General features: G+C 32.6%; 1 protein-coding gene across 2 annotated transcripts; it reads left to right on the top strand.

Moving 5' to 3' along the window:
• The first annotated feature begins 6889 nt into the window (after nucleotides 1-6889).
• Nucleotides 6890-14173, top strand: LOC108215305 (uncharacterized). 2 transcript variants are annotated; one of them, XM_017387752.2, is made up of 10 exons: nucleotides 6890-7130; nucleotides 7502-7977; nucleotides 8739-8868; nucleotides 9062-9570; nucleotides 9954-10034; nucleotides 10138-10236; nucleotides 10939-11052; nucleotides 11136-11219; nucleotides 11575-11646; nucleotides 13494-14173. In XM_017387752.2, exons 2-10 carry the CDS (start codon nucleotides 7654-7656, stop codon nucleotides 13761-13763), a joined length of 1683 nt encoding a protein of 560 aa, XP_017243241.1. In that variant the 5' UTR covers nucleotides 6890-7130; nucleotides 7502-7653; the 3' UTR covers nucleotides 13764-14173. The 2 variants fall into 2 exon arrangements, with proteins under 2 accessions (XP_017243241.1, XP_017243240.1); XM_017387751.2 differs by lacking the exon at nucleotides 6890-7130 and having other exon boundaries at nucleotides 7517-7977; nucleotides 10936-11052; nucleotides 13494-13909.
• Nucleotides 14174-14219: the final 46 nt, after the last annotated feature.

The raw sequence follows: 14219 nt of genomic DNA, 5'->3' as shown, positions 1-14219 counted from the left end.
TTCAATTTCTTCTTTTCATAACACTGGCAATACTATATTATTAGTAACAACAAAATACTTATATGAATGTTATGAATTCAATTAAAAAATATTGAGAAAATAGAGAAATGCATTAATATTTAAATAATTAATTTGTAAAAATAGTTGAAAATAGTGGTTGAGAATTATTTTTATATTATAAAAATTATTATTTTAAAAATTTTTGAATGGGTTGTACATTTCAAAATATTAATTTTTTATCCCATATTAACATTTTATATTACTTTCTTTGTTCCTCTCAGTTCTTTATGTTATTTTTTGACACGTTTTTTAAGACTTGTTTAAAATATAGTTATATAATATTTTTTTTATTTTTTATCTTAAATAAAAATTTAATATTTAAATTTTTATTCAGAAAAAAAATTGAAAAATATTATAAAACTATATTTTATAGGAACCTTAAAATGTGTGCAGTAAACTATTTAGAGGGAGTATATAAATAAATATAATTATCTTTTTATAAAAAAAATATTAAATTATGTAATAACATGCGAACCGGACAAGAAATCTATCTATATAATCCGGACTGAGCTTTTAACTTTGTGGGCCCTGATACTACCTCTCTGCTGAAACTGAAAGTGTTAAACATAAAACACTTGCCTACTTTTCCTTACTAGGTCAGCCCATGAGCAGGTGAAGCCCACATGTCAACCCAGTTACCGGTAGGTGGGAGAGCAAGTAGACTAGCTGATTTTACTCGGTGGACAAGTCGTGGTACGAGTAATTAACTGTAATCAACTCTTACCTGCCTCATTGTAATAAGTCTACTCTGAGGTGAGCGGAGTCGTTGGGTGGGTTTAAAATAAATAAGTAGAATAAAAATTAAAAACAAATTAAAATTTATAATTGATTAAAATGTTTGGAAAAGAAGCGGAATTCATGATCCAAAACAAACATTCTCAACTTATTATAAATACTTCTTATTTTTTACATAAACAGCGCGAATAAGAGCTTCTAAATTATAAACTCACAGAGCGGACTTAAACATTCGGACCAAACACTCCCGTAATATCAAGATTATGTTCAATTAAATGGAACAAGATGGAGGGGGAATTGCATGAAATTTGTATTTTAAATTGAGGTTGATTACTGGAAAGATTTATAATTTTTATTTATTCAATCATTTCATATAAATTATTTGAACTAGACATGTAACCTACATATTTTAAAAAAAAAAATGTTCATTCTACTTTTTCATTATGTTTCCCTACTAACTTCATCAAAAGATTAATCATCACTATTATAGTATTATCTAAAACTTTTTTTTTATTCATATTTTTTTATAATTGTTATTTCATTCTATTTTCATTACATTCTAATGCAAGTGAACTCAATCTAAAATTTGTTGCTACAAAATAATTAACCCCAAAAGAATTACGAAAAGTATCTTTTTCGAAAAATTAAGCTTACGCTAGAGCTCATCTGACTGTACAACACTCAATAAGATAAAATAAATTATTAATTATCATTTCACATAAGTTCATACACTACCCATAAAAGAACAATATTATGGATAACGGTTGACCAAAATTTGATTGAAATTTATTAATATGTTATGAATTATTAAAATAGAAAAAAATATGTTATCAGAAACAACTTTTAATTAACTTTAAGATGTAATTTTCAGTTTTTGAAAGTAATAAAAGCGTAACTTATGATTTTTGATCAAAAATTAGTCAATTTAACTTATAAATGTAGAAATGTGACCAGGGCGAGGGAGTAATAAAAAAAAAGCTGTTTTTTATGTGGTCATACTTTACCTGAATAAATTTTAGAAAGTCTTCTAAATTATAATACTAATAATTTAGGGAGCAAAGTAAACGAATAAATAACTGACTTAGGAGTAGTATTAATTAATCACAAACTCAATAATTGATGGTCTAAGGTACTGTTTGGGGTTGCTGTTGCAGACAGCAACAGCAGCTTTTTGCTGAAAAGCAGGTGAAAAACTGTTTGGTAAATCTAAAAGCAGCTTTCCCGAACAGCAGCTTTTAGCTGAAAAGCTGCTGTTAGAAAAAGCAGGTCCTCCCATGCTTTTAGAAAAAGCTGCTTTTCAGCTTTTGCAGAATGCTGTTATAGATTTCATTATAAAACCTCACCAAAATCATTATTATTTTTTATATTATAACTCAAAATAAGTAAATATCAAAAAATTACCAAACAGTTATCTGATTTCTACGACAGCACTTATTTTACCAGCACTTTTTCTGACAGCACAGCAATTTTTAACAGCACCCCCAAACAGACCCTAAGTATGCAAGACTGATTCCATGATTAGCTTAAGGTTTCAACCAGGTTAGCTCGTGACGAGATGAGCCTCTACTCTCAAGTTTGACAACTTTTTACTGCGGCTAAAAAAAATACAAGTGGGCAGCAAACACAATAATACACATACGAACATACACTCTCAGTAGAAAGTCAAATATGACTTTAAATCCGGATTTTAAATTTAGGAAACTAGGCTCTAAGTCACATATATTATACATGAGATTTTGAAAAGAAAAAAAAAGAAATTCAAACATATTTATCAAACATATTTAACTAGTATATGTTTTTTTTTTGTCATATAACTAGGAGTATGTTTTTTTTTTTTTTTTTTTTTTGTAAGGTCTACATAATCGTAGATAAATTGTATCGAAATACAATAAACCGCAACTGAGATATCTTTCTTTCAAGAAAGTTTATCATCTAACCGAAAGTCATGCAAGCATAACTCCGGACGTTTAGACAATAAAGCTTAAATGAATTAAAAAAGAGTACCCATACACTAACAGCTCGCTTCCAAAGTATCCTGAGAAAAAAAAAAAAAACAATCAAATAAAACATAAATCAATATACAAAAAAATCTAATAAAAACAAAAACTAAAGGGTATATATATCAAAAAATAAAGAGGAATATATATATAATGTAGAATTATTAATAAATATCTAACCAAAGGAAAATCCTTTGGTTAGACACATAAAAATTTAAAATTTTAACTGAAGAATAAAAGTTGAGTTTAAAATCTAACTCATATATTAAATGTAATGACCATCAAAATGGTAACGGAAGCCATAAAAATGGCACTAAAAGCCATTAAAGGCATATAATGTCATCAATAATGACCCCATAAATGGTACTAAATATTCATAAAGAATATTTATCCAATCACAATTTAAAACATAACAAATCAAGATCTACAATTACTACTATCAAAATCAAATAATATTCAAATTTACAATTCCAAATAATATTCAAATTTACAATTCTAAAACTAAAATCATGCCATAAAATAATTCAATCAGAAAAATCTAATAACACTAATTAAGTGACCACTACTAATTCAACATGACACCTGTATCAACTCTTAGATTAATTGACTCAGTAGCGATAAAAATTAAAAAGCAGCTCAGACAATAATAAACAAAATAATGCAACATTAAAACTAGGATCATGCGACTCGGGCGTTACTTGGCTGAAAAAAGAACTAACAGGAAACAATACTCAGAACTAAATCCAGGCAATCATTTAAGCTAGTGAAATCAGCAGAAGCGCACAAAACTAGCAAATCAAACGACGCAAACACGATTTCACTCAACTCGGTGCTAAACAAAATACTCGGGATGGCGACTCAGACCAAACTATGCATCAAAACTCAAAACTCAGCATCACATACTTCAACACAGTGCTGTAACTCAGAAAATGCAAAACCAAAACAAAACTAAAAACGAGACAAGGACTAGAACTTGGAAACAAAACGTAAACACAAACTCGACCCATCAGCGCAAAATTGACGTATGATCCAATACATATGGTACATAAAGAAAAAGTAAAACAATTATATACAAATAAAAAGGATTGAAAGGTGAAAAAACACAGAGAAGAGAAGACATATCTAGGCAAATGAAACTTATGAAAGAGAGGCGCAAGTACAGTACCCTTTTTCCGGTGATACCCTTGTCGATAAACACTGCCACCGCCGGCGGCGCCGTGCCGAAACAGCGGCGATAGAGAGAGAATAGCAGAGTCGCTGATGAATTTGATCGTCGGTGAGAGAATCATGGTAAGGATGAATATCTTCTTCGGTGACAGGCACGGATTGATCATTATCATCATCTCGAGTAATTTGTTTCTCATCTTTGTTGTTGTGATGATCATTCTCATCGTTAATCACATCGCTTTCACTGGTGGTTTCGAATCCGTCAGATGCGTAACCCTCCGTCAGGTACTTGATATATCTTGGGAATTTTAGGTATGGTTTGAATTTATTTTTTTTCAACCAATTAACTAGGAGTATGTTTGAATGTGTTTAAAATTATGAATTATGACTTAACATAACTCAATGTTTGTGTGTGGTTTTAAGTCTGTGTTTGACTGAGTTTAAAATTGTAACTTATGGCTTAACCTGTTCATGACTTTACATTGAAAAAAATTGTATGTTTGTGTAATAAGTCACGAACTAACTTAGTAGGTGTTTGGCGGCCACTTTTAAGCCGGGCTTCTCGGTTTATAAGTTAGAAATACTTATTTGTACCGTTTGTGTAAAAAGTCAAGAAGCACTTATAAAAAGCTAGGAGTGCTAGCTTTTGTTTCGGGGCTTTCACTTATCTCCCAAACAATTTAATCACTTATAAGTCTTATCTTGCTTCTAATTTCTACTCCACTTATTTATTTTAAACAAAAAGCACTTATTTTAAACTCGCCCAAACGACTCCTTAATATTAAGAATAAGCTAAAAACTGACTTAAATATAGATATTAGTTTGACGATGTTTCTTAAGTGTCTTGTTTTTTTTAAAAACTTTTTTTTTTCAAAAATTCAGCCATAAGTCGTATGTTACTCATACATCACTTTATTCATATTATTACATTTTTTATAACTCACAAGTCATTAATAAGTTACAATTATCCAAATAGACATTTTAAACTCTCAACTTATCACATTAAGTCACGTTAAATTATAAGTCACAATTTTGAACCCAGTCAAACGGCCTCTTATTGTGATAATCTAAGATTTTAAAATATATGTCGGAGTAATTTTGACTCATTAATGAGTTCTGTGCTATTAAATATGTAATAATATGAATAATAGTGATTTATGAGTAATATTTATTAAGAAAAAGTTCTAAAAAATTAAGTACGTAGGACAAACATCTCAAAACTAACTTCAGAATATAATTAATTTGGTTTATTCTGATTTTAAATTAATTTGTGACTTCTTCTCAAATCAGAAACAGTTTGGAGTCCACTAATTTAAGCCGGTTGCTTTAAGCCAAACAAACCGGCTCCAATTTCATAAATCTTTTTTTTTCAGAAATCCCATGGTTGCGTGTTTGCTTTGTATGTTTTTTTGTTTTTTTTTCAGGGATATATAAAAATTAAAGAAAGCTACCGACGAGACTCGACTAATGACTCCACGATCTCGTACGGGAGAGACATGATAGCGGTGGTAGCCGAAGAGGATGGTAGTGACGGCGGCAGTTCCGGGATCAGAATGAGATCCGTGTGTCGGTTTCAGAAAAGATGCATTAATTGTGCCTTAATTGCGGCGTTAATGTTGCGTTAAATGTGCCTTAATTAAAGGCTTAATTGTCTCTTTTATGAGTTATGCTTGTGGAATATTTTGACCACAATTAAGTGTCATTTATTGACGTGTTTTTATTTTTAATTAATTACTATTTAATGTTGGTGTATTTGAATTGTTTCCATACTATTTTATCTTTAGTGTTCGCTAACTATTTTTATTTAATGTTTATAATATCTTGCAGGTTCAATATTAAATATTGCACTCTACGGAATTTTAGAGGTAGCGGATGGAAAAGGACATAAGTGTACAAATCATTTTAGCATCGAAGGATACGAGTTTTATCTTGTAATTTCTTTGTAAAGGATGTATATTTGCTTTGTAGAGTACTCTTTTTCCCCCTTAAATCTTTTTCCCATAGGGTTTTTACTCTTGCGGGGTTTTAACGAGGCCCAATTGGTGGGTTTTCTTTTCAGACATTAAAGGCGATATCGTCTAAGCGTCCGGGAGTACTAGCTTACTCTTCGGTCAGATGGTATACTTTTGTGGATGAAGGAAACTCTGTTCCGTCGGATATTGTATCTTTGATATTTAGTATCAATGGAAATTTATTTTCCTTTCAAAAAAAAAAAAAAAAAACCGGCTCCAATTTCTTGCTCAGGTCTAAAGTGGTGTAAAATGTCCGATTAGTTTACAAATATTATTTAAATTACGGTTTCATTCATAAACAAAGACGATTAAAAGTTATCAGTCAATTTCACGTTCAACTGTGTCTATATTCAAATCCCAATGTATGAATACCTTTAGTGTTATAAAAACTTGTTAACTAAATTCTGAACAAAATTATATTTATTTTGTGAAGTTAAGAAGAGTCAAATTATGTAAACTTCTATTTATTTATCAAATTCTCATTACAATTGTATTTTTATATAAAATTTACACAAATTTATTTTATAATTTACAAATCAAATAATATGGATTGTGAAATTCTTTTATTCTATCTTTCTCTAGAAGCATGGAATAAATTCCTACAATTTATTAGTATTTTTTATATCCAATAGCTGACTTAGGAATTTAATATCACAGCTGAACATTTTGCACCTAATAATTCGATACTAATTTCATCAAAAAATTGACCATTTCTACAAGAGAATGTTGTCATGAATAATGAAGTTAAAACAGAATGTTTATACGACTTAATTTCACATTAATATAGATCTAGTGTAGTACAGTAGTACTACTACTGTATAAATTAGTTGAGGTCAACCAAAAAAAGAACAAAATTTAATAAAGCAAAAAATGTGAATCTAATCTATGTGCCTATATACATACATTCATGATAGATAGATACATACATGTGTATATAATTATGAATATTATCTGCATTTCTCTCTCATCAGCAGTGTTGTCATTCTCTCTCCTAAACTTTATGAAACTTTTTTAAAACTTTGCTTCCTTTTTCACAAGCAAAGCCTGAAACACAACAAAACATAAATAGGGTTTCAAGAACTCAACTATAGCTCTTAACTTTGGATTGATTTGGGGCATTTATGAAATACCCATTTGTTATTTCACTCGGTTCCCTCAGGTTCAATTATTTCTTGGTCTAATTTGTTATGCTGTGTGTTTATGTATTAGCTTGATTTTGGGTGATTGTGTTGTATTATTGTTTATTTAGTTGAGTGGGGAATAAGATCAAACATGTGAAAGACATGAAAGGACTGAGACAGATGGAATAAGAAAGATAAATTTGTCATTATTAGAGTCAAAAAGCATATGGCTATATTTATTTTCTGTGTGTTGCTTTATTAGAAACGTATGTGTGAAGCAATATTAATTGTTTTCATGAGTTTCTGCTGTTTTCTTGATCAGAATCTCATCTTTTTAAGTGAATGTAGATGGGGGGTTTGTTTATTTATGTTTCTTGATTGGCGGATTTTGTTTTGGGATTTTTGGCAGAGTTGGTGATATTGTTTTATGATGCTGAGTCAATGGTGCTGGAGATGGAGAATTTTTCGGAATCTTGGTGATGGGTTTAGGTAGTAGGATTTTTAGATCTTGTAGATTTAGCAGTTGACATTGGGGGGTTGAAGTGATTTCAAGAATTCGAGATGATGGAGGATATTGGGCTTGTTAGTCAAGGGTGGAAATGGTTACAATCAAAGAAGCATTTTTACTCGGTTGCCCAAACTTCGGCTACTTGTTTCAGGGACAAAATAGGGATTTTCTTTGAGCGGCATTGGCCAGTGGTTTGTTGTGTTTGTGCAAGAATAGCGACGGTTCTGCATTTCTTGTTGATTCATTGGAAGGATTGTTTTGTTCGGGGATTTTGGTCTTTTGTTGGGCTAGGTTCAGCAGCTTTGCTTGTTATAATGTGGAGCTGCTTTATCAGTTTGACATCTATGTCTTGCCTTGTCTACGCACTTCTTAGTATGGTATGATTACTGTTGCTGTCTTTTGTCTTCCATTATATCTTTTGAATGTTAACAATTGGATGGATCGGTTACTTACTGTTAACTCTTAAATGGAGTGATGGACTTTCTTGTTCTTGATCACTTTGAAATTAAATATATCTCTACACTATGTAAAGTGGTAATAGCCAATCAACCTAGAAAATCACACTGACGAATGACGTTGATTGTCAGTAAGGCCGGTGCTGAAAAGGCTAGTTTGATGTAAAAGAAAAAACAGGGATCAATATTAACCTTTGTTAATTTCCGCTTTATTTCTAAATACCGATTACTTAATTCATTAAGAATCTGGGAAGGTCAATATGAAAAGGCTACCTAAAAATGAACTGCATTTGTTGACAAAGTACTGCACATTCTGTGAAGATTTGTCATGTGCCCAAAAAATGAACACAAGATAGCCCAGAAGTATACTTTGAGCAAAACTAAGGTAACCAATATCTTTATTTTAGTTGAAGAGACATAAATCTGAACTTATATAGTCAAGCCGGATAGGCAAAAACATAATATTCTCTGTTATAACCAACTCAGTATTGTACATGCTGTGATGACGTCTTATTGTTAACGGTGACAGTCTTATTAAGCTGTTACTAATTATTCATATGCCTTGGAATTCATTTTAATGTAGGAAGACATGCTTATAGATATCTGATTTTGTAGTTATGTTCTTCACTTTGTTCAACCAAATTTAACAACAAATCTTCTGACTATCTAAAGTGTTATTTCAGGGGGTTGCTGGGGTTGCCATCCAATATTTGGGTTACACTCCTGGAATTTTTATTGCAGGGCTCTGTGCTATATTAGTTTTGTGGATGTATGCTAACTTTTGGATCATGGGTACATTATTTATAGTTGGAGGTATGCCACATTTACCTTTCCAGATTATGTCTTCTTTTAATCTTTATAGTTGTTTACTTTTCTTATTAATGAGTTTTAAAGGCTACAAAGAAGAAACTCTGACAAGCTTAGATTTTCCTAATTGCTAATATATATTTCTAGTAGTTAACCTAATCTGCTTAATCTGAATTTTCTTCTTTTGTCTTTGTTGCAGGTTATTTGTTTTCCTTGAACCATGCTCGCTTGGTTGTCTTAATTGCTACTATCTATGCCCTCTATTCTGTAAAGGTTCGAGTAGGATGGCATGGTGTTGTTGTATCAATAAGTCTCTCCTTTCTCTCTAATGACTTGTTAAATTATGTCCTTCAATGGTGTGATAATTTGCGTGAAAGCACGCACTTTGAGGAGAACAAAGAATCAGTGCCATTCAGTGATGACGACTTTGTGGAAGATTGCGACTATTCTACTCCTACTGACGAAGATGAAAAGGTTCAGTCTTCTAAATCTTCTAGCACTAAATCATCACCGAGCACAACTACTCCCACCCCACCTGTTGTCAAAAAGCATACGGAAACTTCTGCTACTCATATCGTGAAAGAAGTGGTGAATTCTCCGGAGGAGATGAAAAGAATTTTGGGAAGCTTGGATCATTATGAAGCACTTGGATTATCTCGAGTCAATAAAATTGATGCTCTTCTGTTGAAGAAGGAGTATCGGAAAAAGGTACGTTTTTTTAGTTTTACAGTAAATTTCACTTATAATCTGTCAGCAGATACAGGTTACATATGAAGATGATTATCAATCTATTCCCTTGGCTTCAATTTCTTATTGTTCCTTGCATACTTTTTAGTTCTTTTCCACTGTTAGTGCTAATTCATATTAATATACTTGTATAAAACGTTTACCCCCGAATATAATCTTTCTTTATTGATTCTCTGTGCTCATTTCAAGTTTAGAATTGTATGTTTGTTATCACCATAGTTAAAATTAAAATTTGGCAATCACATGCTAAAAAGAACATGCAGCAATCTAAAACAATTACTATACTGTATTAAAATTGATAACGATAATTTGTTGATATACTTATAATGGAATTGTGTGGTCAGGCCATGCTTGTGCATCCTGATAAAAACATGGGAAGCCCGCTGGCAAGTGAATCATTTAAGAAACTTCAATGTGCATATGAGGCAAGTGTCTATTTCATTGGATTCTCTTACACTGTTCAGTAAAGACAACCTTGATTTTGACCTACATAAATTAATTGATATTTTTTGCTGTCAATACGTTCAGGTTCTTTCTGATTCTACGAAGAAGCGAGATTATGATGAACAACTGAGAAAAGAAGAATATAAGAGTGTTGCACAGAAATCTCCTGATATTCCTCATCAGGTATAAATGTAATTTGATTTCCTTTGTTTGTGCAAGTAAAGATCTTACATTTGAACTTGCATATCATCTGGGTAGGGTATTATAAGGAATTCAGTCAGGTAAATTTAATATTTTATTATTGTACTTGGCCATCGTTCCTGAACACAGTTACTATTGTACTTGGATATTGTTCCTGACCGGAAAAGTTTAACCATATATGTCTGATCTGTTGGGCTCCTTTACATGCAAGATCTAGAATCGTATTTAGCTTATAAGAATTTCATTGTTTTTTGTATTGCCACTTCCCTGCTTATATTGATGAGACTGAGATAAATAGAAGTCAGAACAAAATGTATGTTGGTGAATTTATAATACTTTACTATATCTATATCAGTCATTATTATCTTAGGTAGTTGAGTGTTCTGTGTAGTTGCCTTAGTCTCCATTAAGACCGTTTGAGAGGGTAAAAAGCTGAATGTCAGTACTTTTTTAAAGTACAGTAACAAAACAAAAAGGAACCAGGTATCACTAATAGAAATAGTGAAGTTCCGATTTTGTGATCTCGCATCTTGGTCACATTAAGTTCTTCTGACAACCTCAAGAAAAAGTGGAAATGCACGTCGTGAAATGCTAAATGGTATTTTACGAAATTAAGATTTGAGCTACCAGTGAAGTAATTACTAGATATTATCAGACAATTGTTTAACCAAATATAATTAGCAGGGTCGCTCGGACTACTGTTCTGAAGAGTCTAGACGTATACAGTGCACTAAATGTGGCAATTCACACATATGGGTTTGCACCAATAGGGCCAAGACAATGGCAAGATGGTGTCAGGTTCAGTTCTTTCATCTCTGACTATTCCTTTTCATTCATTATTCTTAGACTTGATTGTGAATTATGTTTGTTTTTGGATTTAGGATTGCTGTCAGTACCACCAAGCTAAGGATGGAGATGGATGGGTTGAATACAGAGGTTCTCTAGTGTTCAATCGGCCCCAAAAGGTATACAGCTTTGATGTATTCTGCAACAAATCAATTCATCCCTTTTATTGCTTAGTTTTATGCTGATCAGTGTCTCTTTCCTGAACAATGTTGATAATAGTGCCCCCCTGGTTTCCTTTATGAGAAAAGCACAAATGAGTTCCATGTGAGCTAATTAATATTAATCTTGGTTTAGCACTTTAGCAGCAAAGTCTTGCTTGAACGCACTTCTAAGTAAAACTATCATGTCTTTTATTTCCTAGATAAATGTGTTCTTTTGTTGCTGGAAAAGTGCTTTGCTTGATAGTATAGTAGAGACATCGAGGTCTTCATAAATATGCATAACTGATCGGGGTAATTTTTTTTTTGATGTTAGGTGGAGATTCCACGTGCATTTGTCTGTGCTGAAAGCAAGATATTTGACGTATCAGAATGGGCTATCTGTCAGGTTAGTGATGTTTAGAGATAAAAGGTTATAATTGAAAAACTATAAGATTTTTGAGCTTCTGGTAAGTGGTAATCTAATAAATGAATATCGGCAGTATCATGAAGTAAGGTCACTTACAGGCGGTATAGTCTGATACTCTGATATATATTGCGAAAGGGAATATAGTCGTATAGAGCTTACCCTCAAATCAAGCTTATATGTCAGAGGAAACACATTTAAATTATAGAGGATTTCTGGATGAAAATGTTACGTTATGTGATGCTATTTCTGCTCATTTATGTTTGCTCATCTATAACTTCTTGATTTCTGATCTTCTGTTTAACTCAGTCGAGGTCTTTTGTATTCTTTACATAGGATTTACAGTAATTGTAAATGACTAAAATGGGTCCTTGGTTCTTATTTTCTTACATCTCCAATCTCTCTTCTCCATGGTCTGCTGCTAAATCAGCAGGATTTGTCCTTGGCCAGTAAAGAGCGTTTGCGAATATTATAGATTAATCTCTTATTCAGCTGATTCTCGGTCCTTGATTGTTTTTTAGGTCTAGCAAAAATTGTCCCCCAACACCTCTCCCCTCTAGTGTATAGGTTCGAGGAAGGTCTTATTGCCTCACGTTTTTCTTAAATATTATAATTTAAGTAATCGTGCATGCTGTGCTGAAGGCAAGATGGGTTTTTAGTTGTCACAGCTTGCTGAAGCTTCCTCTGCAAATGTAAATGGCTTGCCAGCCATGCAGCTACCTAGTGTAGAAAAACTTTGCGCATAAAATATTAAGCTGAAAGTCAATTGTCAAACAATCCCCTACATGCCAAGCGGAATTTCATAATGGAACAATTTTATTTTATGAGTCGTTATCTCTTTCCGAAAAACAAAGACTTCACCAATCCACTCCATATAACATAGATGGTGTACATTCCATCTCGTCTCCTAAATTTCTAATAATGTCTCGAGCCTTTTTAGATGGGGTAATTTTTTTGGTTGCATTTTATGTTTAATCTGAACACCTTTTTTTTAAATAAATCTTTACTCTAAATTTGTGGTGCTTGTGACCTTGAATCCATAACAAATGAGCATATGAATCATCTTTGTTAATGCACAATACTCTTCGGTCCATAGATATTGCTTTTTATTCTAGAGCAAGAAGATACATAGACAATCCTTTTTATTATGCAGTATGGTGCATCCACCATGTGCCAAATGATAATAGGTCTGGACCATATAACCTTCCAAACTTGACGTCTCTGTTATAAACTTATAATATACAACAGCTGCATAAGAAACATAGGTTAAGTAACTTTCAATCCGTAAACATCCTGCATAAGAAAGACAAGGAAATCCTATGCTGTGTTTGGTTCGGGGAAAAGGAATTAAATGGTTGGAAATTAAGGGGAAAAAATGAATTTAGGAGGAAGATATGAAACAAGAATGAATGGGAGCAAAAAATTTATTTGTGAGATATGGTAGGAAAATTTGTGCGAGGGAGAATGGCGCATTCCATTTTAAATTGGCGGGTTGCATTTCTAGTTTAGTTTGTTATAATGGAGTGGTGAAATAATGAAAATTTTTAACTTTCACCCATAATATAGTTATAATCTCATTCCATTCCTTCCGTTTATTCATCCCAACCAAACACAGAAGGTGGTATGTAATTGTGTCCAATTATGGTCAATGATACAAATTTTTGATGTCAAGTGTGAATCTTGTCTACACAATAAGTTGCGGAACAGCTATTTATTCAGTTTATAGTAGTATTAGTTAAGCCAGAGGGTTTCTTACAGTCCTCTGAAGTAGATTTCTGATTTGAGTTCAAATTGTTTAAATTAGATGACAAACAAAATTTTCTGTACAGGGAATGGCTTGTAGACCAAATACCCATCGTCCAAGTTTTCATGTAAACATGGTTGGATTGGAGAAATCAAATCAGAGATCCAACTCAAGCAGATATCCTTGGGATTTGGATGCTGAGATGATGGATGAAGAGGAAGATTTTGATATTTGGCTTCAGCAAGCCCTTGCCTCAGGTTTATTTTGTGAGACGTCGAAACAACGCAGAAAGAGCTGGAGTCCCTTCAAGTTACCCCAGAAGAAAGGAAAGAAGCCTTGGAAAAGATCACCGTGATTGTTACAGAGGTGATCATAACAAATTTCACGTTTGCCTGGACCCGACATCCTACAGCAGAGATGTTAAAGAGACAAAATTTGACTTGAACAGACGTCATGTATCAAAATTTTTGGTCATTCATCAACCGGGAAGGCTGGAGAGCTGGAGAGTAAAAATAACTAGTTTTACTCGGATTACAAGCGGATCAACAGCTTCTGTACATAGTTGTGTTTCATGTGAGTCGCGACAAGGCACTCCGTGTTGTGGGTACTGAGTTTTGTCAATTTTTCCAAGGCAAGTTAACCTTGTTGTACAAAACTGTGCTGACACTGATTTATGTTGAAATACATTTTTCGGACTCGTTGAGTTGCTTTGATATGCAGTTATAGCAATAAAGATATGAGAAAAGAAAGAGTATTCACATTCAACTGCCAATCTGCCATCAAGTTGTCGCGTTTTGTCTGGTCAATACTC

This window comes from Daucus carota, chromosome 3 (assembly GCF_001625215.2).
Source record: "Daucus carota subsp. sativus chromosome 3, DH1 v3.0, whole genome shotgun sequence".
Classification (NCBI taxonomy): Eukaryota; Viridiplantae; Streptophyta; class Magnoliopsida; order Apiales; family Apiaceae; genus Daucus; species Daucus carota.
This window is presented reverse-complemented; position numbering and strand designations above follow the sequence as displayed.

Bases quoted from the DNA above. Each gene is read 5' to 3' on its own strand.
- LOC108215305 (XM_017387751.2), top strand. From the start codon at position 7,654: ATGATGGAGGATATTGGGCTTGTTAGTCAAGGGTGGAAATGGTTACAA. The intron at 7,978-8,738 runs GTATGATTACTG...GTGTTATTTCAG, and splicing joins TCTACGCACTTCTTAGTATG to GGGGTTGCTGGGGTTGCCAT. The intron at 11,220-11,574 runs GTATACAGCTTT...TTTTGATGTTAG, and splicing joins TGTTCAATCGGCCCCAAAAG to GTGGAGATTCCACGTGCATT.